Source organism: Nymphaea colorata, chromosome 2 (assembly GCF_008831285.2).
Source record: "Nymphaea colorata isolate Beijing-Zhang1983 chromosome 2, ASM883128v2, whole genome shotgun sequence".
Classification (NCBI taxonomy): Eukaryota; Viridiplantae; Streptophyta; class Magnoliopsida; order Nymphaeales; family Nymphaeaceae; genus Nymphaea; species Nymphaea colorata.
In genome coordinates, this window is record NC_045139.1 from 17,087,833 (window position 1) to 17,112,958 (window position 25,126).

At 39.8% G+C, this 25,126-nt stretch overlaps 2 protein-coding genes and 1 long non-coding RNA gene across 5 annotated transcripts; 1 reads left to right on the plus strand and 2 right to left on the minus strand.

The window, feature by feature from the left end:
* Window positions 1-176: 176 nt before the first annotated feature.
* LOC116248420 (HVA22-like protein i) lies at window positions 177-10,161 on the minus strand. Of its 3 annotated transcripts, none has more exons than XM_031621196.2 (8): window positions 9,889-10,161; window positions 8,424-8,525; window positions 7,176-7,275; window positions 6,976-7,074; window positions 6,238-6,294; window positions 6,081-6,144; window positions 5,783-5,989; window positions 177-1,127 (listed from the first exon to the last, which is right to left on the minus strand). In XM_031621196.2, the coding sequence occupies exons 3-8, from the start codon at window positions 7,205-7,207 to the stop codon at window positions 543-545; spliced, it is 1,044 nt and encodes a 347-aa protein (XP_031477056.1). In that variant the 5' UTR covers window positions 7,208-7,275; window positions 8,424-8,525; window positions 9,889-10,161; the 3' UTR covers window positions 177-542. The 3 variants fall into 3 exon arrangements, with proteins under 3 accessions (XP_031477056.1, XP_031477058.1, XP_031477057.1); XM_031621198.2 differs by having other exon boundaries at window positions 8,417-8,525; XM_031621197.2 differs by lacking the exon at window positions 8,424-8,525.
* Window positions 10,162-17,700: 7,539 nt separating this feature from the next.
* On the minus strand, window positions 17,701-19,138 carry LOC126409818 (uncharacterized). The gene is made up of 2 exons (XR_007572602.1): window positions 18,359-19,138; window positions 17,701-18,044 (listed from the first exon to the last, which is right to left on the minus strand). It is a non-coding gene; the product is annotated as an uncharacterized LOC126409818 (long non-coding RNA).
* A 1,240-nt stretch (window positions 19,139-20,378) lies between these two features.
* Window positions 20,379-21,193, plus strand: LOC116247468 (protein WUSCHEL-like). Its single transcript, XM_031619647.1, is given in 4 exon segments — window positions 20,379-20,534; window positions 20,624-21,020; window positions 21,106-21,141; window positions 21,144-21,193. Coding segments are annotated over 4 exon segments (639 nt in total).
* The last annotated feature ends 3,933 nt before the right edge of the window (window positions 21,194-25,126 follow it).

Consider the following 25,126-nt stretch of genomic DNA (forward strand, 5'->3'; position numbering starts at 1 on the left):
CTTTAAATGGGCACAACATTTTGCTTACGAAGCCCCAGAATCTGTAACGGTTTCAATTTGCGATTTTCTTCAACACGACCAAAACCCCCGCCATGAGATCAAAGCGAACGTCATTCTCTGGCTGCGCAAAGAAGATTCGAAATAAGATCAGGTTTTGAAGCACACCCTGCAAGTAATGCAGACAAAAACAAGATTCTAGTTTCTCATTGCTTTCCAAAATTTCAACTGTCTGCCTCTGTCCTTAAACAGTAGCTTCAGGATTCAGCATGATACAATATCTTCTTGGCACCATTAATGCCCTTTCCACACCAAATGGAGATCAGCATAGCATACAACTAACTGTCTGGCTATAAGAAAACACAGATTTGGAGGCAAACCTGATATCGTAAAACATATTCCAAACGTCTTCCACAATTTTAAACACAGGAAGATCATTACTGGGCCATTTATGCATTTCCATCATGCTGGATGCACATTCGAAGACATGAGATAGGCCGCCAATGAAATTTTGAAGAAATGGAAAAAAAAGGAAAAAGAAATTGCTATACACCATTCTGTTTCACCACACGGGTCCTTCGTAGTCTCGCACGTGTAACTCGAATAGTATCCTCCATGACAACATCCTCGGAAGTAGGAGTTTTCTCAACACCATTTTCTGATGCTGGTAAGGTTTCTGCAGAGGTTGCCTCTGCTTCCGTTATTTCAGCAACGCTTGGAGGAGGTGGCATTGACACTTGACCAGATGCCTCCCGAGTACCAGAAATGCTTTCCCCAGAGGATGTACGTTGTGGTTGAGGCAGGGTTTGCCCAGAGGATGATCGTTGTGGTGGAGGCAGGGCTTGTAATGCTGTTGAAGGTTGAAGCTGGGAAGGAGGCTCCTCTATCTGTGGCTGAGCTGAAGCCTGCAGCGCTGGTTGATTAGTTTCCTGGGCTAGCCCTCGCCGCTGGCTTGCAGCAGAGCTTGTTTGACGTTGAAGTGGCTCACGTTGTGGTTGTTGTTGCTGCCTTGCAACTGGTTGGCGAGCTGCAGAAGCCACTTGAGATGGCCGGACATAAGGTGGGTTTGACTGCGACTGCTGCTGTGGCTGGGGCTGTGGCTGTGGTTGCGGCTGTGGCGGCTGCTGCGGCTGTATCAGAACAACCAATCACAGGTTTGAAGTAAATATTAGAAGTATCGTCAAATGGCAGAGGAACGCGATGGCCTCCTAAGAACTCCCTCTTTACTGCAAAAAATTACTTCACTTTGACACACATAGCAACCCAAAAACAGTGAATTATGTTAATTCCCTTCCAAAATGCAGTGCAAATCTTATACAACTGCTTCCGCTTCAATATGATGTTTAACATGGGTTTTTATGCATTAACAACATCAAATAACAGTTCACAATTTAAAAAACTTGATTCAAGACAGGCCTCCAACTCTTCAAAAGGAGGTATTTTCAGGACATCAAATATGGCTTCAACCACCAGGCCTCTTATTAGTTGGTTATAGTACTAGCCCATGATATCTAATAATTTGCTTTCCTTCAATGCAACCTTGAAGCATACTGTTAGAAAAAATGAAATAACAAAAGAAAATGTGGCCTTCACGTGTGCAACTAGAAGGAACAATTCACACAACTCCTTTTAGGCATAAATTTCAGATTGAGTTCTAGAAATAGTTAAGCACTAAGCTTCATTTTCTGCGAAGGTTGTACTTTTAATCTCCTCATTGTGGTTATACCAACAAAATTCTTTGCTTGGTCAAACTTTCAGAACGAGTATCAAAAGGTCCAACCCAGCCAGTGGCAAGCCTTCCCAGAGAGCTATTTTTGTCCAGTTAATAGAGAACATCCCTTCCCATTAGAAAGTAACATTCAGTATATGCCCTACTGGATGCAGCGTCTAGGCTATCCTCAAGATTTTCAGTATTTTGTGGTTATTGATTTTGAGGCAACCCGTGACAAGGAAAAAAAATCCTCATCCACAAGAAATTATTGAATTTCCATCTGTTCTAGTGAATAGCATGACTGGGCAGTTAGAAGGATATCTTCAGACCTATGTTGTTCTGCTTGTCATCACCATTTGACAGATTTCTGCAAGGAACTGACTGGCATCCAACAGATTCAGGTGGATAGAGGTGTTCCTTTAAGTGAGGCTCTCCTTATGCATGATAAGCGGCTGGAAGATAATGGGATTATGCATACAAATTTTGCTGTTGTTACATGGTCCAATTGGGACGGTCGGGTGTTCTATGGGTTCCATTCCATGAAGTGTTTGGTGATGTTCGCTGCAACCTCAAGGAGGCAGTCCAGTTGGCTGGGTTAGCTTGGGAAGGTCGTGCTCATTGTGGCCCGCTAGGAGCACTGCCAGACTGATCACAATCTTATGAGAAGAGGATTAATTGAGAAATCATGTGAATTGGTTAATGTTCACTCTTACGAGAGATGTCTTTGATTGGAAGTGTGTACATCTAAGTCACACAGGTGCGCCAAAACTGTTGAAGTGCCCGAGTCGACTCGAATGCAGGAGCGGGTGCGACCCGACACGGCGCCCGACTCTGTTTGACTGAGTCCGGTGCAGCTGACCGCACTCACTCTTGTTTTTTTTTTCTTTTTTTTTCTTATCCTTTTCCCTCATCTTTTTGCCCTCTTTTCTCGACTCTCCTCCATGTATTTATAAAACTTTGAGTTTTGTATGAGATAAAGGTAATCATGATAAAAGAAAATAACAATACACACAAATAAAATTACTTATATAAGAGATTATATAATTTTGCCCTTACCAACCTGCACCCAATTTTTTTTGGCGCCCACGCGGCATAGGTGTACATAGAATTGGGTTTGAATTAAATGATGGAAATGATGATTTTAATGAACAAAATGCCTGAAGAAACCACAAATATTTGTCTAACAGCATATATTGTTGTTTGTGCAGAAACAGAGAGAAGAGGGAGAAAGTAGCATACGATATATCATATTTTTTCACAACAACAACCATTGAAGATTATTTGTAGTTTTAAGCTCCCTTGAGCAACCAGGCTTGAACTAATCATTTGCAAGCTCTACACGATAATTTACCATAAGGTTTAAAATGAGAAACTCATTTGAATATGGAAAAGGGGGAATTGTGTATGTGTGTTTGCAGTTTGCACATGTGTCTGTGAGAGAAAGATTCTTGCTTATCAATAATTATGCTGTAACACGACAGATAGATAGCAGGTAGACAAACAGTCAAACACATGCAATAACACCTCTCTACAACAATTTTGATTTCATCCAACACAAGCCCAGATGACACACAACTGTGGTCTTAAAACCACAAGAAGCACCACTATCGTTAGCATGTTAATGCTAAGTGAAGCCTAGGTAGCAGACCCCGCAGACCCCACAAGGTGGTAGCAGACTCCACAAGAAGGTCCAGGTGAGTCCTAGACAGCCACTAGGCAGTCCTATTCAACAGAAAGAAGCAAGGAAAATAACAGGAGTCTAGACAGCTGCTCAATGCCTAGGCAAGTGCTTAGATTGGGTTTTCAGTGTCGACAACAGTGGTTGAGTAATTAGGGCAACAATCCTCTAAACCACAGTTGGAACAGTTACATAACTTACATTATGTGTGTCGATAAACAAAGCTAGCATATTCAATTCGGCCAGCACAAGCATATCCATTTGTGCATTCAGGATGACAACAAACAATATGGATTGTGATTCAGTCATGTATGTATCATTGACATGCAAGAAAAAAAGAAAGATTATTGAGAGAAACTGAGAAAGAAAAAGGGCAACAAACAGAGAGAAATTGAGAAAGAGAGCAAAGGAGAGGAGTCAAAGTAAGTGAGAGGGATTGGCAGCTGGCAGAGGGAGAGAAAAAAGGAGGAAGATTGCAGAGATGAGAGAAGGGAAGAGGAATGGAAGCAGAGGATGAGAGAAAGGAAGAGGGATGGAAGCAGAGGATGAGAGAAAGGGAGAGGGATGGAGATGCTGGAAAGAGAATGCAAAGAAAAAGGGGAAGACAGCAGGCAAGACAGCAGGCACGAGATAAGGAGGACATCATGAAGATGCTGCAGAAGGAAATGGCATACCTATGCCGAAGAGAAGATAGCCAGTGGAGACGAAAGAGGAACTTCATAGGAGATGCACAGACGCCAGTGAATGTTGCTGAATGAATGACGTCACTGAATGAATATTCGCCATATGCATAGTTACTGTAGTACTTTCAGACACCAGAGAAGCACAACGTCTCACATAGGGTCTGTCTTCAGGTTTTTCACTAAAGACAAGAGAGGAACTGAACTCTAGCAAAGATGCAAGCAAAGTATATCGCCAGCTTCACAGACATCGAGTTTTCTCACTAGATACACAGTAGCTGGAGTGTTTTCGGATAACGTAAAAGCACAAGGCTTTACACATGGTTTTTCACAGGAGGGTTTAGTCTAGAAATGTTCGGGAATCGTGAGGAAGGATCGAGGGCTCAACCCTTCCCGCATGTACACATAACAGTTCTTAAAAGCCCCCAAATTTTGGATAAATTTGGACTCTGTCAATTTCGAACAGGTCAAAAAATGGAAGGGTTCATCCTGCAATCAAACCCACATCCCAGCTGTGTACAAGCCTGTATGGCTGTAGCCATGCCTAGGCATTGTTGGAACAGGTATGTACTAGGCCTTCCTAGACTTCCTTATGCTTTCATATTATGCATGACCTAAATGACATGAACACTGCAAAATTGCCACCATACTGGTGTTGAGTTGTTGACTCGTCGACAAGCGGACGGTAACACATTTGGATATGGCTTACAAGAAAAAAAAATTGCTCTTTTCACATTACTTTTAAAGTTTTGCATATTAATTGTCCAAAATGCATTGCCATTGTCTGTACCCGCTCCCCCCATACCGATACCCATGTCAGCATTCATGTGACTTTAGTTGACAAATTAAATTGCAGCTTACATAGTAATTATGACTTTACACAAGGATCTCTATCCTTTTATGCGACCAATTACCAACTTCATAAAGTTATAACTAAATATATTATAGTTGTGCTTAAGCATTATTACATTAAAATCAATATATATCAATTTTAACAAATACCTTGGCGTTACCAATGTTAAAATCAATATATATCAACTCACCTAGGCACTTCCAAAATTGGACATACTTCAAAAGATGTCGGCTTCTAGAAAAGCATTTGCTTATTAATGTGACCCACCACATTTAACGTGAATACAGCTACAATGGCCACACACACACATATGCATATGGTACCCCCTCACTCGTAGCAGCTGAAGTTCCCGAGCATTACCTACTAAGAATTGCTTGGGTTCATGGCATCATGCCCTCAGGCCCTCACTTGTAGGGGCTGGAGCCTCTGGCAACATCCCTCTGATCAGTCACAAGAGCTCCCCCGCATTTTCCTGATTGTGAGGCAGCTGATACTAACTCACTCCATATCTTGATCACTAGGGCTGATGCCCTTCCTTGCTCCTTCGTGATTATTCAGGAGATGATGCCCCCCAATTACAGGACTAACCAGCTTCTCTTAGATTTCAACCTTTGCACAAGAGTTGAAACGCCCATGTGCATTTACCCCTAAGAACTTACTGCCTAAATTCCTCAGATACAGGGATCTGCTCTTTTAAGAGGAGAATGCATTATTTTTATGAGTATCTGAATCCTAATGAAGCATAAATCTGTACAGAATAAAGATCAAACAGATTCTCACAGCCAAAGTAATTAAATCAGCAAAGCCTATTTCACAATCAACAGTTTTGTGGAAGAAGCTTGTTTGTCATGATCAACAAATACCTGATTTGTACGAGAACCGGATGATCGTGAAGCAACATACTGAAGAATTTCAAAGACTTGTGTTTGACCATACTTTGCAACCTTCTGACAGTACATAACAGCCATGTCACCCGCCCTTGTGCGTAGCTCAAGCAAGTTACGATCAATCTCTGTCTCATGTCTTGCAACATATGGTTGCAAGAAAGTTTCATAGACATATACTGCACCCTAATGAGTTACGAGAGAAAAGAATTAGTCAGGTATATATGGCATACCCATTTATCAAAAGGAATGAGTGCAGTTAGCATGAAATCAATACCATTGTTTTCGGACACCACAGATAGACAAAAAATGCCAGCTTGGCTTCACCATACATTGGCAACCTTCCAAGAGAGAAAACAACAGGAACCAATCAAAAACAGTATGAATTGAAACTTTGAAACCATACAAAATCGCCAACGGTCAAGGTACATTACCATGACACAAAAGCATCCCCAATTCTCTCAAAAACTGTCAAAAATGCAACTATAATCCTGAAATTCATCAGATTGCTCGCTTCAGTATCCAGATAACAGGAAAAATGAATTTAAATCATACTTGTTCTAACCAAATTCCCTCAAAGACGATATTGTTTTTACTGTGTTTATTACATAGATCATAGTTGGCAAACCCATAGCTTGGACCTAAAATGCCTGAAATTTGATGGAAAATGGTGGGTTCGCTCACTATTAAGGACAAGGCAGGACCCTAATTCTTTAAGCGTCACTAACTCACTATGCATAGGAGTATAGAAATTATCAAAACTTAAGCTATCACCCAAAGAAACTAAAATAGACATATAATATCAGTAACAAAGCCACATATAAACAAATTGATTAACAGTGACAACTAGCACATTTCTTTACCTTCATAAGATGTACCTTTTCTATGTGTATTTCCCATTAAGATCATAAAACAAATGATAGAAGATTCATAAGAAGCAAAGTCAGATTTTTATTTTCAAAATCATTTAAGATATCATGCTCTTACACACCAAAAAATAAAAATTACTGTACACCAAGCACGAGAACCATGTTGATGGAGCACGCTGAAAAACTCCCCCAAGTTGGTGAACCCCAAAATAGACACTCAGATTGCACTTGGACTATTCATGAGAAACTTCACTGAGTTTGCCAACAATGCCTCGCATGGAATAATGGGAAAACTACACCCACCAGTACTGACACCAGAACCTCAACTGCTCAATTTCTGGTTTGTTCTTCTCCACAGTTTTGAAGCATTCATAGGCAGGATACATGTAGCCAAGAAGCATCCTGAAAAAATAGGAAAAAACAAAAACAAAATGGGAAAAAAATAAATATATGTAGTCACGGAACATGAAAAGGGAAGAAAGCATGCTTTGCTAACAACATACACGAGGCCTCTGGTGACAAATGACCCTATCATTTTTGCAGTTTAGCACAAACACAAAACTTTCCAAGCTCTGAAAGTCCTCCTCCAACTTTTAAGCAAGCCTGAGAAAAGGGGAAAGGATTATCAACAAAAAGACAGTTGGACAAAGAACAGGTAGACACAACAATATGTGAATATGAGAAAAGGAATTGGAACATAACCAAAGGAACAATTTAAGTAGATGCACAGTGCTTTGAAAAAACAAATTATAACAAGTGTATAGACTGCCATAAAAACAAAATGATAAGATAGTCAAAAGTAAAACTCCATATTAGAACAATATTAATGATAAAGAAAGTAGAAATATTACAAAATAAGTATCCAAACTGGGAGAAAAAAGTCTAAAAAATTGTTGAATACTAAAGAGATAAAGAAGAGACATTAAAACTCCTTCAAAGAACTTATGAAGTCAAGTATGAAATGGTCCAATACGAATTCTATCAATTACCAAACAATAGTTGGTTCACCTGAAAAATGAATGTCTAACACAAACAAAAATAATGGGTAAGCCAATGGAGAAGTCACCCAAGACACAATGTATAACATAGTCACAGAAAACGCATCTTGACCTACATTTAAAATCATTAGGGCAGGCATAGTGGCTTTTTATATAACCAGCATTCAATGACAACAGCCGTATGGCATATCCTCAAAAAGTTTAAATTAGGGGGAACTTAATAACAGATAAGCATAAAATAAGATTTGAAAGATAAACAGTTGGAATCTTAAAAAATTCATGTACAAATATTTGACAAGCCACTAAGGAAGGGAGAGAGAGGGAATATAATTCGTCACATGTAAAGAAGTGATTTATTTACTAGAAAAACAAAGAGGAGAAAGATATCAGACAGTGTCTTTTCTCACAACCAAGAACAGTTCCAAAGCTATGAAGTGTCCAGCGGGTGTTACATAGAAGTAAATAAGAAATAGACGTTATTGAAGATAAAGATACTACAACTTAAATCAGGAAAGTACAAAATCTGAAATCAAATTTTCAATGCTAGCATCTGGCAGCAAGATTCGGATAGCTAAAGGGAAGCAAGCGAGGAGAAAAAAAATCAAACAATTAAACGAGAAAGGCATCCAAGAGAAATGAAAACAAAAGAAGGACAAGAAAGAAAGGAGATTCAAAACCAAAAAAAGGGACGAAATTCTGACAAATCGAGTAAGCAGATAGCGGGCAGACAGAGGAGAGACAGGAACCCTTTACCAAATCCTTGATACGACTCCAAACATTCACATTATGGTCCAACCTCGAGAACCCCTCCACCACGTCAGGCACGAAGGAATGTCAAAATCAAAACGACATGAGCTGTCAACATGACAAAAGAAAAGGATAATCACGATAAAAATTCAATGTCAGCGGCCAAGAACCAAGAATCACGCTTAAACAGAAACACAAAGGGAAAAAAATCCAAATATTCAAATAAAAGAACCTATGACGAGCGCAGGAAAATACAAATGAAATCCAGCATTCAAATGCTAATATCAGCCAAGATTCTGAATAGAAACGGGAAAAGAAGTGAATACCTGCGTAATCATACTGAAAGTGAAAAATAGTGTGCGGAAAAAGATAATTTAGATAACTGAAGGGAGAAATAGGAACAGAAAAAAAGCGCAGAGAAAAATCGGGCCAAAGAATGGAACAAATGGAAAAAAAGAGTTCAAAAGAAAAGGGAAGACAAATGCGTCCAAAATCCACAAAACAGAAAAGAGAGAGGAAAATTACAGGCCGGGAGACGTTTCAGCAATTCAAAATTGACCGTCGTATCCACAGTACATGGAGCTGAGGACAAAGAATAAACTGAAAAAACTATATGTTGTCATAATCAACGTAAAGTATGTGAACAGTCTAAATGATGGGAGAATTGATCAAGATTCCGCACCCAGTAACCAGAACATGTAAAAGTGCATCGCAGAATAAGAACCAATAAGTGAAAAAAAATACAAGAAAAAAATGAACAGATGACAAGATCACGAAATTCACAAGCGATGCACGACGATAATGGTACGTGTTTGTGTGTGTGTGTGTGTGTATATTATAGACATATGTCGTCCCCGAGGGACACATTGACATAAAATCAAGTTTCAGAGAAACAAATCAATCACCTCAAATAAACGAGCCCGATTTACGAGTTCCATCAACGGAGAAGATCAGGCTAAAATTTACAAATGTTATCAAAAGAAATGAAAATCGGAACGCCTTCGACATCAAACAGTGGACGAATGCACACAAAAATTGGGCGAAAAACCAGCAACCATCGCAAAAATGATGGACGAACTCAAGAGCAGAAGGAAAATAAAGGAAAAAGTAAAAAGGTACTTGAGGAGGAACAAATGGAAAACTGAGAACCGTGAAACTCAGAGGAAAATTATTCTTAAAAAAATCCTGGAAATTTTTTACACGATAGCCATCTGATTTGCCCAGAATGGCGAAAGCTTTTCATAATAACGCGAAAATGTCGGCATATTGACGACAAATAACGGAAATTTTGTTTTCCTGGATACTGTGTTCCCGCAGACGGCACCATTAACTTTGAAGAACAAAGCAAGCAGTGCCTGAAAAGAAAAATGGACCAGGAAACAAGCACAGAAGAGGGGGGTAATGAAGTCCAGGGAAGCACGCAAATGAGAAGAACAATGAAGAGAAGGAACCGACGATGCATCTACCGCACCTTTCCGTATCTCGGAGACGCCAGAAAAGATGAAGGTAAAAGATCCCTTCATCGAACGGCCAACAACGGCGAGAATCGTCGGCCTGCAACAGGTCTACGGCATTCGAGTGCCCGATCGGAGAGATAAAGAGAGAAAGAGAGGTGCTTCAGTTCAGAGATCACGGCGGCCGTCCGGTAGAAGCCGATGAACGAGCGGAACGGACAGACGCGCGCCCTCCCTTCCTTCCCTCTCCCCCTGCTTTCGAAATTCTCTCAGGCGACGGCGATATCCCTCCCGCTATTTATAGTCCGTCCGCCCCCTCCAATCGCCTTCACGCCGCTCCACGAGCACTCCCCGAAGCGAGAGCGTCCACATTTTCGAATGGATGGTTCAGTTGTAATTTCATCTCACTCTGGGGGCCTAATGCTAATCCCATTCAGGTGACGGGGACGTGCCGGGCATTAACACACAAGAGCAGGGTCTTTTCCATAATTTGGTGTGGCACAACGGCTCCACCCGAATGGGGCCCATCTTTTATGAAAATCACGGATATGTCCCCAGAAAATGAACCCTTTCACCTGCAGACCGTTGGATGAGATTACGCCTGTCTTTGAAAATAAAAGGATAAATAAATGTCTTATCGCGAAAATACCGTGATATTTTGGAACCCCGTTGGTATTGTAGCAAACGTTAGTGGAACATTTCAATTATTTAGTTGAAACATTTACAATACAAAAATTATTTGCTCCTGTTGTGATTTTGAACACATTGTCACTCGATAATACTTTTACATTAAACTTTATTAAACAACAAATCCCTTCCAATATTTCTTTTACCAGTTTTTTTTTTCGTCAAGGAAATTGCACTCGAGCCGAGAGATTTTGTCGTTTTTTTGGTAACATAAAACCTTCGTCTTCTATTTGCTGTTTTGTGAACTAATAGTGAAGATTGATCCGAACTTTTTTGCTTTGTATTAGCATTTAAATTGATTGGTTAATTACACAATGTTTTAAAAAATGAACACATATAAGATGCAAAAAACTATATAGCTTAACCAACAAAACCTAGGTTGGTATGAAATATTTTTAAATGTATAATATGAATAATACCCATGAAAAACAAAAAATATATGTGTTTTCTAGGAGATTATGGTTTTTTGAGGTGGTGACTCTACACACTTCCTCAACACTATTCAATTTTTTTTTTCTTTTTGTGGGACTTTTTTTTGGACAATTAGACTTGAAATTGATTATGCAAATACCAGTCTGAATCGCATATTAAACCAACCTAACGTCTAATTTTTTATAACACAAAATCCAGATCCATATGAGAGTAGGACAATTGTTTAGCCTTGAAAACTATCATCAGTACGACCCCTGCTCCACCAAACGCGAGTCGGGTCGTACCCGAACCAGATGAAGGAACGCGGATAATGACGAAAGGGTCCTTAACATTTATCCGGAATTTACCTTTGACCCCGCAGAGTCGCAGACCCCAGCACCAGCAACGCATCCGTTCATTTTTGAATGGCGAAAATGCCCTTGCATTTTTGTCTTCTCTGCCTTTTGCGATATCGAGGAGGGGACGAAGCGACGGGAGTTCGGTATTCCAAAAACAGGAAACCTAACCGTTGGGATAATTACGCCAATCGCTCGAGGATTCTTTGGTCATTGCGCCCCTCCTCCGTCCACGTTCTCTTTCCCGGTCCCGCACGAGGAGGCAGTCGTGAGCGTGCCGGAGAGTAAACACGTGGTGGCCCCCACTTACTTGCCCAGCATGGATACGCACGTGCTGACGTGGCAAGCCACGAGGGCTCCCCAAACGAATCCGTGGCCCCCACCAACCAGCGGAGCGTGCGTGCACGCAAACGCAGAGCCCCCCATCGCTCAGGTCAAGCTCCTCCTATCCGGTTCCGATTTTGCTATCCGACCCGATCCATATCTAGAAGAATATGGGTTTGAATGCATATTCAATTTCAAGTAAGCATCATACATAAAATATCCATACATTTTGAAAGTCACTTTTTAACACACAAGAAACGTGGTTCGAGTTCAGATGTATCTAGAAGTTGGATTCGAAACGTTTAAAAAAATAAATATGGTATAAGCTTTTATTCCCTTGTATTCGAATCTAGCTTAAAATCCAAACATGTTAACATCTGATAAATCAAATATAGTAAATGGATCCAATCCGATCCAAGAATCGCATCTCCCTTGGAACCAAACCCAACCCACGAAATTCATATTCACAGTCTCGAAGTCATGCTAATGTCTAATATAATGTGAAAATAAATTAGGTTGACTACGGTTAGGCGGAATTTACTGAAAGCAATGAGCTAGACTCGTGTTTTTGGACACACCCACTTGATTAAACAATCGGGTCAAACAGGGATATGTATTTATTTTTATATGTTTTACGTTACATTGTGTCTTCCTCTACAAATATTTGCAGCTACCGCAATTAATATTATTAGGCTCGGAAACCATAGTTTGGTCCATTGGTATGGCAGCCAGGTAAGTAGCAAATCGAGGAGTGCATGGGAAATCTAAGTTTCGCTGTCCTCAAGCACAACATATACATATAGAAGCATTAAATGGGGCATTCAATTAAAAAATTAAATTACGAAAGCATTCCATTGTAAAAACTGTAGCCAAGATTTTTTCGGGTCAAATAGTTCAACTTCGGATCTGGATAGGATCTTGAACCAAAATAAAAAAAAAATACATTATACAACTAATAATTTTTTATTTTTCTAATGTTTTTTTTTTAAGTTAGTTAGGGTGGGGCTATGGCCTTGGCCCCTGACTGTAGCGAAGGTGTTGTACGACATAGTTGTCAAACCTGTGACTCAAAATCATCAAGTTATAAAGTTGACTCCGCTACTAAGCGGAGTTAGGCTGTAAACTTTTATAGTGCATTTTTTTCTATAAATAGATGAAAAAGTTAAGTATGTCAAAACTTCACGTTTTATTTTTTTCATCTACTATAGCTCAATAACATCTAATGTTAGTATTTGTATGTATTTAGTAGTTTGCAATATTTTGCAATCTAAAAAATAGATATGTTTATAAACATTTTACTCTAAAGTAGTTAGTAACCATAAATAAACGTTTGATTAATGCAACTGTGCTTAATATGTTAAGATTCATATTCGGCCGAAACGGTTTTGATCGGCAACCCATACAATAGATACCGGAGCGATACAGCTACAGACGATAGTGGTACAGCTTTCAACTCGTGTGAGAGAAACGAATAGAGACAGAGACAGCTCACAACTCAAACATGCCAGATATTGGCAGGACGAGATGGTTGGAGAACGTTGTAGGGCCAGACAAACATGTCAGAAGTCCCCTAATAATTGTTGTGTCTTTAAAAGGTCCCCCCACTAGAAAAAGCTTATTATGTTTATTAATCTGTCTTGTACCATCCGTTGGCACAATCCAATACAACAGCATCGGATCGGTTTGGCAACCGATACGGCATACCGACAACCCCTCCTGTATCGCTTGTCTTGCTTTTATGAATTTTGTGAATTATTTAAAAACAGTTTAAATTGATGGGAAAAGATAAAAACCTGTATTAGACTTGTATGTATCGAATTAGTTGTAGATCTGGATTAGTTTTATGAATTTTGATTCATATTTAGCTATCCATTAAGTTGGCTGATTTCAGTTCAATCTTTTTTTTTTCCTGCCCAAATCCAGGCCATGGCCTGGCCAGCTTGGCTTGAGTAACACATTGCTCAGTTGGATTTCTTGGCCAAGCGAGCTCAAGCTTGAGCTCTGCTCTAGCAGGTGGAGCCCAACTCGAGCTTGGGGTCGAGCTATACGACAAGAGCTCGAGCTCGGCTTGATAAATTAAGTTTGAACTATAAGTCAACTCATTTAAGCTCGTGTCACTTGATACATACATTTTTTTTTTCATTAAATGAAAATGGAAACCACAAAAAAAAGGGTATTAAGTTTTATAAAAAGATACCCGCCTGAAGATTAAAAGATAGATACGACATGATTCGAGTCGAGTTTAAATGAGTCGAGTTGAATCAAGCTTGTACATGAGAATGTTAGTCGAGCCCCAGTTGGCTCGGACCAGTTGTAGGTCCCTAGTTATGGCCGCATGGGTGATTAACTTTAGCCAATGCTTTGCGTAGAGGGGACACCAGTCTGGTTCAGGCCCATTAAAAAGGCTTCATTTTGAGCACACGCAACTTGAGAAAGTAGGTGCGTCGCCTCGCTGAGAATGATAAAGATCATTATCGCTTTTTGTATGAAAGAAGCCACATGGAAGGACCGACAGCAGCCTTTTAAGCGGTTTCTATTTTTTATTGGGGTTCTATCGATTCCTCCAAGTTTAAGAGTGAGCAATTTGAGAAAAGAAACTCATTTCGCTCAGAAGAAGGTTTGAGATTCTTCATCCAAAGCTGAAACTCACCATGCGCCTCTGATCCCAATCACGTTACAGATATCTAAAATATGTATGGGCACATATATATATATATATATATATATATATATATATATTACAAAATTGGTCGCTTTTGAGGAAAAGGAAAACCGAGGAGAGTTTCATGGAAGTTGGATGTGACCTCTAAAATGAACAACACGATTTCAACGTTTTGGTAATTTTAAGCAGGTTTGGTATTTTGGTGTTATTTCTAGACAATGAAAGCGGATTTTGGTGAAGGTTTCGACTTTTTGTTGGATCATCCTCAATTGAACCAAATAAATAATTTAACTTGAATGTTGTTCCAATAAGCACTATTATCAAAGTATATCACAATTAGTGTGAATCAACTAATTTTTTATTCAATGCAATAACCAATTCAAGAGGGTCGAATAATTGGTCAATTTTTTTGCAGGATTAGTCCCAATCGATGTTTAACAACTGATTGAGGCTGAATATTTTACCTTTAAAAAATATAATAATAATAATGCTAGGTCTGTTTCCAGCATCCCCACTTGCTTCATTTTTTTTTCATAAAAACAATCCCTGTGCAGCTTAATTGCCTCTTTCTACTTAAATTAACAGGGCACCTTAATTGCCTTAGCTTAATATTTTATTCTTTTAACAGGGGCCAAAAGATAAATTTTTAAATTATATATATATATATTAAATTATTATTTTTAGATTTACATATAAATTAGTAAAGTTTTTAAAATCTGAGAGTGGCAAGGGCAAGGCTGCTGCCAGCTTCTCCGCCCTGGTATGAATGCTTGACTTTGAGAAAATTCGAGTTGAATAAATAGCTGCATTTGGTTGTTTTTCTCACATGCAGTAGCTATTTTGATCCCTATTCTCCATAAGTTTGATAATGTCTATACTTGTGGGGGAGTAAGGTGGCTATATGCTAAAGTTGTTGCATATCCTTATGACACTGAATATTATGAGCAGAATTTTTTTAGTTTGGCTCGACCCGCGAACCATTTGAGCCGCCCTTGAAAAAATCCTAGCTCCGCCCCAAGCTACAACTCATGCTGATATGGTTGTTCGGGCAAAAAAAAAAAGGTGTAAAAGTTCATGTGGTTCACAATGCTTCAATTGTAAATGTTGTTGGAGTTTATGGGGCCTAGCTTTGATACCTTGGACAAACTGAAGTTAGGGAAGAATCATTTGTCCTTTTTCATTTAATTTTTTTGGGTTAAAAATTAAAACCATGATCATAAAGTTTGTAAGTAACCAGCAGAAAGTTTCTTAAATAATTGCTTGCAAAAAGTTTCTCGTTTATACTTGACCCTATTTTTGTTTATTTTTCTTTTATATTTTGTTAATATATATAAGCACGCGCACACACACACACACGTGCCACAGCGTTTCCTGCCAAATCGAAGTGTCAATTGGTTAAGATGGCCCAAGTTTTAGTTTTCTTTGTGAAATTGTTAACTAACGCATGGACTGTGCTTGGGCTGATCAGAAACTCACATAACACTGCCTTTTGTTATCAAGACGTCTGCAGCATCAGCTTACCTTTTCACAAGGATGCTCCAGCCAGAGATGTTATCCTTTATTTCAGGATATGATTCACACTCACTTATCTGGGGTAAACTAGGTTAGAACTCTTTTTTAATATATAGACAACTTATCCAGATATTATATATGGTATGTAAAGTTGGGCGTCTGCAATTTTTCCTCCAGAGTTTGGGCTGTCGCAAAGCTTCAATGGTACATTGCTGAATTTCAATATATATAGCTAAAGGGAAGTCTACTGCATCTAAATGTTTACAGCTAGGAGGTAGTGACTGCTCAGAGGCTGTCCCAGATTCTGATCAGTTATTTATCCCATTATTGTGGGATAACCAGGGATATTGCGAACAGTAGGAGGTAGCAGTCTCTTCATCCCTTCTCAGCAGTACGTCACCATCGCTTAGTTCAGTACCATTAACGTGAGCTGTGAACACCTCTCTATCTATCTCTCTCTCAGGAAGTTAATAATGGTTTTGTTGAAAACGAACAAGTCAGGAAGATCTCAAAAGAACATCTTGCTGATTCACAACCGTATAAATCACTCTTGTCAAAATCAGGAACGCGATCGTGATCTTAAATAAGAGGATGATTATGATGTCAGTTTTAGGGCGTCTAAATGATAGACTTATTATTATAGAAAAATTAACAATGAGAGATTATGCTGTTCACGTGCATCTAAGTGGACATTCACCTGCCCTTGTAGTGTGCTGTAATTAATTCATATTTATTTATGTAATCCTACAGAGAGATAGGGAGAGTCTCCCAAGAACAACATGTTCTTGATCCATTATATGTATATTCAAAAGATTGATCGTAGGTTGTTACAATATACCGACATGTTCAAAATAGATGATATTTTGACACCTTAACATATGGTATTAAACTTATTTGAGGGTTTGATTCGATGTTTTTTAGAACCAAGATCATGAAAAGTAGCTGATGTTTTAAGTTATTGTAACGGGTAGAGAGAAAGAGAACTACATAAAGAGAGAGAGAGAGAGAACAATTATATTGTTCAGATGAGATGATGGTGCACTGAACACGAATCGAACAAGATCACAGTGGCACATGCGGGAGACATTAGAGGTCGTTTGATAGTTGTACCATAGGACAAAACAAACAGGACATCCTATCTATCATACTATTGTTCTGCCTGTTAATGGTGTTCTCTGTCTATTATTTGACAGTTTTAGGAACGAACACTATGTTCCTTATGTCCAGCGTTTGTTTTATCTCTATCTGTATTGTTTGTCTAGTTCGTTCTATCCAATGTTTGTTTTTTGAAGTTCCTTGTTCCATTATAAGAATACTCAAAAAAAAGTGTTTGAATAGCCAAGATGAAGTATTAGTTCTCTCTTTCTCTCTCTCTCTCTCTCTCTCTCTCTCTATATATATATATATATATATATATATATATATATATAGAGAGAGAGAGAGAGAGAGAGAGAGAGAGAGATCACCAACTCATAAAAAAATAATTTTTGTTTTTTATGCAAAAAACAATTACATTGTCCATGGATCTTCAACTCTTCATAATTGCATTTACTTTGCTATGCTCTTAATAATGGTCTCTCCATTTCTACACTCTATAGAAGTACTATACAATGGCCCAATGGCCAAGAGTCTGCTCATCATTTTCATTCATCTTTGTAAACTTGATTTGCGCAAGTATTTGTTTCCTTCGAACCATAAAAATTGAGCATTTATTAATTTAATATTAGAAGGTGAAATATAGATAAAGAAGGGGAGAAGAGAAAGTGTTTTATTAAATATGAGACTTACGAGGAGACAATTAAATTGCGTGAGGAGTGAAGCTTAAAAATAATTAAAGGAGAGATAATATGAGAGAATAAGAAAAGTAAACTCCACCGAAACGATAGAAATGAGATGCTCAAATTGAATATGATAAACATATAAACAAACCAGGAGTTTGAGTGGGCTTCCTTAAAATTTTGTAAAATTTTCATACAAAAAAATATGGAACACAATTGAATATGATAACAAGCCACAATTGAATATAGCCGACTGACTTATCGGGACGAGTGACAATGCAGGTGTGTGGTTTCTTCACTGCCACTTGGAAGGCCATTTTTCTTGGGGGATGACGACGGTGTTAATAGTGACCGACGGCCCGAATACTGAAACGAGCATGCGCAACTGTTCAGACCGAACTGTCCACATTACTCTTTCAGAGGGATAAAAATCATCCACCTCCCTGTCAGAAGAAGTGGATGAACATGAAATTAAAGAAGATGTTTTGATTTTTCAGAATTTGAAAATAATATCTATTAATAAAACGGTTAATTTGATTACAAACAATTATGATTACACATAAATTACAAATAAAAGCAAACACTAACTCATTCAGTCAAATGCACAAACACTTTATATACATCCAAATGACCAAAAGAGAGAGAGAAACAGAGAAAAAAACATTTAAGAAATGCACCTACTGAAAAAGGGGCAGCCCTACAAGCTGGACTAGATGGCAAAAAATGAAATGAGCGAGAGAGAGGGATGGAGACTCACTTGCAACTGCAATACTGTCCAGAATTGAGCACATCTCATTCATAGTTGAACCCTAGGCTAACAACTGCAGAAAAAGGGGCCAACAGAGGAAGAAAAGAAAGAGTGGGGAGGAAGAAAGAGGTAGGAAGAGGAAGAGAGAAAGAGAAGAGAGCAATAGAAAATGAGAGGGGAAGCAGCGAGAGGGTGAGATGGAGGGAGCAGGGGTGAAATCGGGGGGAGCTGCAACGAGGTCGGGCGACGGCGTTCCGTGGTAAACCACGGAACGTTAAGGAACAGAACAAATATTTATATTGTCTGTTCTGTGTCTCCATTCCGAAGAAAAAACAAATATTTATATTGTCTGTTCTGTGTCTCCATTCCGAAGAAAGGAGAAGCGAGAGAGGTGGTCGATGCCTAAGTCGATCAAAAACTCGAACACCGGATTCTCGACATGCACCGAAGCGAAATGTCTCGGCCGGTTAAGAACCGGGACAGAGCCCACCTATGCCAGAGGAGCCGGACCCCCGGAGGAAGCCATCGGCGGTTGGGAAGGAGCCGAGGGTGAGCTCGAGGGACGCTCCTTGTTCGCCGCCGGCGTCCCCGAAGTACCAGCTCGGATAGAACTCGTCGGCTTCCGGCTTGTCAGAACCGATTTCCGAGTTTTCCCCCCCACGCAGGGGGATGAGCTGAAGAGTCTCGATGTCCCCCTCCGCCCCATGCGTCTCGTTCGAATCATGTTGGCCGAAACAACCGTACGAGTCCGCACTCGTCTCAGTCATCCCCCAGTCGACCCTGAACAGAAGCCACCCTCCCCGTACCGGTCCTGCCGCACAAGAACAGCACGTATCATTCAACAACTTCAAGATACTCAGCATTTAAACAGATTCATATTCCGCCATTGTTGGGATATAACAAGCAATACGGACCATGGACATGAAGATGCAACCTACCAACCAAAGATTCTTATTTATTTTGTTTATTTGCTTATACATTATGTTGGTACGGAACAAGTTAAGGTCATGCTATCTTAGATGTCAGATTTGACAAGTGAAAGGTTTAAAAGCCTCAAGATAACACGGTGGGCCATTTAAGTCAAAGATGTGGAAGCTGCCACACGGCATTCTTCGAGCTGCGATGTCGTCTTTTTTCTGTGACTGAGAGATGATGTCGGTCTGTCCTTCCACTCTTTTTCTACCTATTTTTTTATTTTTCTATACGTTGTATTTATACTTCCTCTTTTGCTTTTGTTTTACAGTTTGTTACTGTAACTAGGGGACTTCTTGTCCCCAATTTTTGTATCTAAGGGATGTCTTGTCTTCCAATTTTGATATACATTCCCATTTTATCCGCTCTCTCTCTTTCTGCCCGCTCTCCCTCTCCTCACCTCACCTCCTCTCTCCTCACCTCTTTGGAGTTGTGGGACAACTGTTCGATGAAATGTTTTTTACAGTTTGTGTTCTCATCACCATCTTTGAAGCATTTTGTTAGTTGATTGGTCTTTATTCGATGTCTTGCTCTCAAGTTGCGCTGAGTTGTGTCTCACCAACCTACGGAGCAGTGCTCAACTTAGGCTTTGAGCGGGTCCAAACGCAACTGCCTTGGTGTGGGTGCGCACACACGTGTGATGGACTTCATTGCTTTGGACCGACCACTTTGTTCTTATACAGGGTTCGTGTCATGGCCACCCTCCCTCCTCCTTCGCCTTTGCGACCACCCCAGGGGGCTTGGGTTGGTGGTACCGGTCTATGTGGCATCAAGTCGGGTAACCCCCTCCCTCTTAATCGCTTGTTTTGTCGTGTTGCGGTCAGTTTTCTTTGCTCACCTGAAGAGGTCCATCAGGCTTTGGCATTGTGTCTTCAGTTGTGTTGTCGCCAAGTTGCTTCAACTGCAAGAGGCTCGCGGCCTCTTCTAAGCACTCCTCCCAACACTGTTGGTTTCTCCTTTTGCAGATGAATGATTATTCCTTGTGGTAGATGGGTAATTGTTCCTTGCAGCCAAGTCTCTCCAAGGTTGTAGTTGGTGGGTGCACAGGAGCACTGGTATGGAGGAAGGAAGTGGAGGAGGAGGTGAACTTGGGAGAGAATCGTCGGAGCAGGAGCTCCACCCGACGGCAGCACCTCTCCTGCACGGCCGCGTCGATGCTCAACCTCTTCTTCTGTCTCTCCCTCTCCTTGTGGTTCTGGAACCAGTAGAACACGTTCTTTCCCTCTATCTTGCCATATTGCCTTGGCCGATATCTTCTGTATCTGCTTCGCACTGGGAGACCTCACCCCATTGTTGTAATAGAGCTCCCTTAGAATACGTATCTGTTCCGCTGGTGGTGCAGGAGGAGGCAGCAACAAGAGTAGCTTCCTGTGCAGGCAGTCGAGCACCAGGTGGATACCAACAGCGGAGCAGATACGCATTCTGAGAGAGCTCTATTATAACAATGGGGTGAGGTCTCCCAGTGCGGAGCAGATACAGAAGATATCGGCCAGGCTGAGGCAGTATGGCAAGATAGAGGGGAAGAACGTGTTCTACTGGTTCCAGAACCATAAGGCGAGGGAGAGACAAAAGAAGAGGCTGAGCACCGACGCGGCCGTGCAGCAAAGGTGCTCTGCCGTCGGGTGGAGCTCCTGCTCCGATGATTTCTCTCCCAAGTTCACCTCCTCCTCCACTTCCCTCCTTCATACCAGTGCTCCTGGTGCACCCACCAACCACAACCTTCTCCCTCTCTCTAGACCTCTCTCCCTCTCTGTTGTCTGATTTTTTCTTCTTTCTTGATGCAGGAATTTCTTCATGTGGAGCAAGCATAGTCTCTGGGGGCAGATGGCTGGTGTTAGCTCTGCCCTGGTGGAAAGAGGTAGTTTCGGGTAAGAGAAACGGCGGCCAACCAGTCTTTGTTTTCACTTCTCTTTTCGTATTTGTTAGCCACCTATTTAGAGAGAGAGAGAGAGAGAGAGAGACTTCATGGCCCCACCATGTCATCTTCTGCCTTTTAATTCTTTTACTGGTCAAATCTCGATATTAAGATACCAGGAACATTACCAACATAATGTATGAGCAAATAAACAAAATAAATAAGAATATTTGGTTGGTAGGTTGAATCTTCATGTCTATGGCTATGGTTGGTAGGTTAAAGCAGCTGTATACCCAATAGGCCGGGGGAAAAGGGGCTTCAACTCTCTTTTTATCCGTAATCTTCTATCCCAAATCCACCTTCTTCACGAAGAAAAAAAAACCGAATCTGATTTAGAGTATATTAGTATGGGGAATAACCTAATAGGATGCAACAACAATAATTCTTGTAAAGAAGGATGCCCATGTTGTGGCAATTCCACCCAGAAGTAAGACATTTTGAATAAAAGAAAAAGAAGAGGAAGAGAAAACAGTGAAAACCGTGAAATAACTCTTCGTGTGGTGTGGCATGTGGGCAGTTCCGGTGATTTGATGCCAATGAACAAATTGGTAGGAACGCCTGCCCACACAAACCTTCCGCCGTTCCACATTATTGAGCAATCAGAGAAACAGTAATCGGAACATAGTCGGAAGAGGTAATTAAGCTGCACAGAGGTAATTAAGCTGCACAGGGATTGTTTTTATGAAAAAAAAAAACTAAAAATCAAAGAAAAACGAAGCAAGTAGAGATGCTAGAAAGAGCCTAGCGTCATTATTATTATTATTTTTTTAATTTTTAAGGGTCAATTATTCAGCTCAATCAGTTGTTGAACATAGATTCGGACCAACCTGCAAAAAATTGACCAAATTGTTCGACCCTTTTGAATTGGTTGCTGCATTGAATAAAAAATTAGTTGATTAACACTAGTTATGATCTACTTTAATAATAGTGTTTATTTGGACAACGTTCAAATTTAATTATTTATTTGGTTTTAAGTGAGAACCACAAATATTTCATCCTACCATTCAACAAAAAGCTGAAACCTTCACCCTTTTTTTAATCTTCTCATAATACCAAATATGCTTTCAGTGCCTCACAATAACGCCTAAAATACCAGACCTGCTTAAAATACCAAAGCGTTAAATTCATGTTGTTCATTTTCAAAAGACTCAAACCCAACTTACTAACCAAATGCATGAAACTCTCAAAAAGCGTCCTATTTTGTAAATAGAATATAATATATATATATACCCTTACATATTTTAGATATCTGTAACGTGATTGGGATCAGAGGCGCATGGTGAGTTTCAGCTTTGGATGAAGAATCTCAAACTTTTTCTGACCGAAATGAGTTTCTTTTCTCAAATTGTTCACTCATAAACTTGGAGGAATCGATAGAACCCCAATAAAAAATAGAAACCGCTTAAAAAGCTGCTGTCGGTCCTTCCATGTGGCTTCTTTCATACAAAAAAAGGGAGAGATGGTCTTTATCATTCTCAGCGAGGCGACGTACCTATTTTCTCAAGTTGCGTGTGCTCAAAACGAAGCCTTTTTCATGGGCCCCAACCACTGGTGTCCCTTCTACGCAAACCATTAGCTAAAGGAGACTAAAGTTAATCACCCATGCGGCCATAACTAGGGACCTACAACCGGTCCGAGCCAACTGGGGCTCGACTAACATTCTCATGTACAAGCTTGACTCAACTCGACTCATTTAATAAATAAATCGAACTCGAGCTTGACTTAATAAACGGGTAGAGTTCCAACTACACAAGCTCGCCTCATTTAAACACGACTCGGATCATGTCATATCTATCTGTTAATCTTGGTAGTGATTTGGCGAGCCCAAATTTGCTTCAGGAAGTTTTTTTTGCGAAGGTAGATCATGCTTTAGAAGCGATTCAAAAAACCCAGGTTTGATTCCTCAAGATTTTCTTCACAACATCGAGTTTTCATTTTGGGGAAGAAGGCAGCGATGTATTTGGTCGTTACAGGCCACCTATGGGCTTCATTCTTCTTCATCAAGCATCCTGCTCTGATATCAAGTCAAAAAATAAAGAAGAAGCAAAACAAACAAAAACTAGCAATGAAAAGATTCTTTTCATTAAACGTGCATGGTTTTTCACCATGGAAGGCCACCACGAGCCTTGGTTATACAATGCATAGAACTAGTTTAAATAGTTGAAGTTTTTATAATCTTGGCAACGATAAACATAGGAAACTAAATCTAGTTTTTATGGAAAGATTTTCTTTTTCCTTTATCATTAATTTTGATTGATCTTGCTGGGATTCTTTCCTTGAATTTCTCTAGAATGGTTGCCTTTCAACCTTATCATTAACACTATAAACTTGGCAACGATAAACATGAAACTAAATCTGATTTTTGTGGAAAGATTTTGTTTTTCCTTTATCATTAATTTTGATTGATCTTACTGAGATTCTTTTCTTGAATATCTCTAAAACGATTGTCTTTCGACCTTATCGTTAATAGAATGAGACAATGGTAGCAGAGAAGCAAGCACGACAATACATAAGGAATTTGTTGAGGGATGCGTGGAGGAGGCAGAACAGGGAGCAACTCTCAGCTCAACAGCAGTAGTAACAGACCGTCTTCTCTCGTTCCTTCATGAACGTGGCTTCCAATATTACGAGGGTTTCCCAATACATGTAAGACTATAAAGATGGGGTCGGTGTTTTGGAGCATGAGTTTATGGACCAAGTCTACTCTATCATTGCCGAGCCCATCCAATTTGTTGTTTCCCACTCTATCAACTATGTTGGTGCCCATTAACACAATCCTACTTGTGATGTTATGTATCATCATGTAATAAATTGTACACAATAATACATTAAATTTAGTTATTTGTCTCTCTCCCTCTCTTTCTCTCTCTCTCACACACACACATATGTATGCATGCAGTCTCTCTAGTGTGTTTAATTACATTGGCTTGCTTCCGATCTCAGCTTTATTATAGCTAGAACTGTTTGACTTAGTGTAAATGATGCTCTTATTTGATAACTTGAACCAAAAACTATTTCAGTAAACTTACAATTCCTGCACAAAATGGGTTTTGGTCAGTATCAATATGAAAAGGAAATAAAGTTAGCGAAGTATATATATATATATATATATATATATAAGGACCCGTCATTATTTTTCCTAAACTTTATTAATCTTCATGTTTTACACGGTGGAAATCAACACAAAAATGAGTTTTATAAGCTTAAAAATATGATATTGACTATTGAGATCTTATTTCTTCATCGTAACGCCATTTTAGGTAGAGTTCTATTATTTTGAGGGCCAAGATCCACTTCTACATTTTACACGAAAAGGGTGTGGAATGTTAAAAGCAGGCATGACAAATTTCAGCACACTTTTTCTAATTCATCTTCTGTAAGAGATCTTCTGGATTTCAAAAGCAATAAATTTTAAAAATCATAATAAATAACAATTTAACATTAATTTCAAACTTAATCACATTTGAAAGTAATTATACAAGCTGATGCATATGAACAACATGAGACAGTGTTTTCGTTTCCAATACACATGAACGATACGTATGAGCTCCACCGACTTGGTGAAAATCAGTTGAAGTAGGCAGGATCCGAGGGGTGGATCCAGTCCGACAAATAGCATTTCCTGGGTGAAACTTCACCCCCAAAGCTCTATCTCATTGATTCCCTCTATTCACTCAATAGTTGTAGGCAAACCGGACCATTGACGGCCACCCGCAGTGCTCGTGGCAGGTGACATCTCCCTCTCGCTTTCTCTGGTTTCTCTCACCAACTTACTTCCTCTCTATCTCTCACTCCCTCAATTGTTTTCTCCTTGCCCGCCACCTGGAGCCCAAATGCACCAACGACCTCCTATTCCAACAATTTTTCTCTAATTAAGCATGACCTCAAAT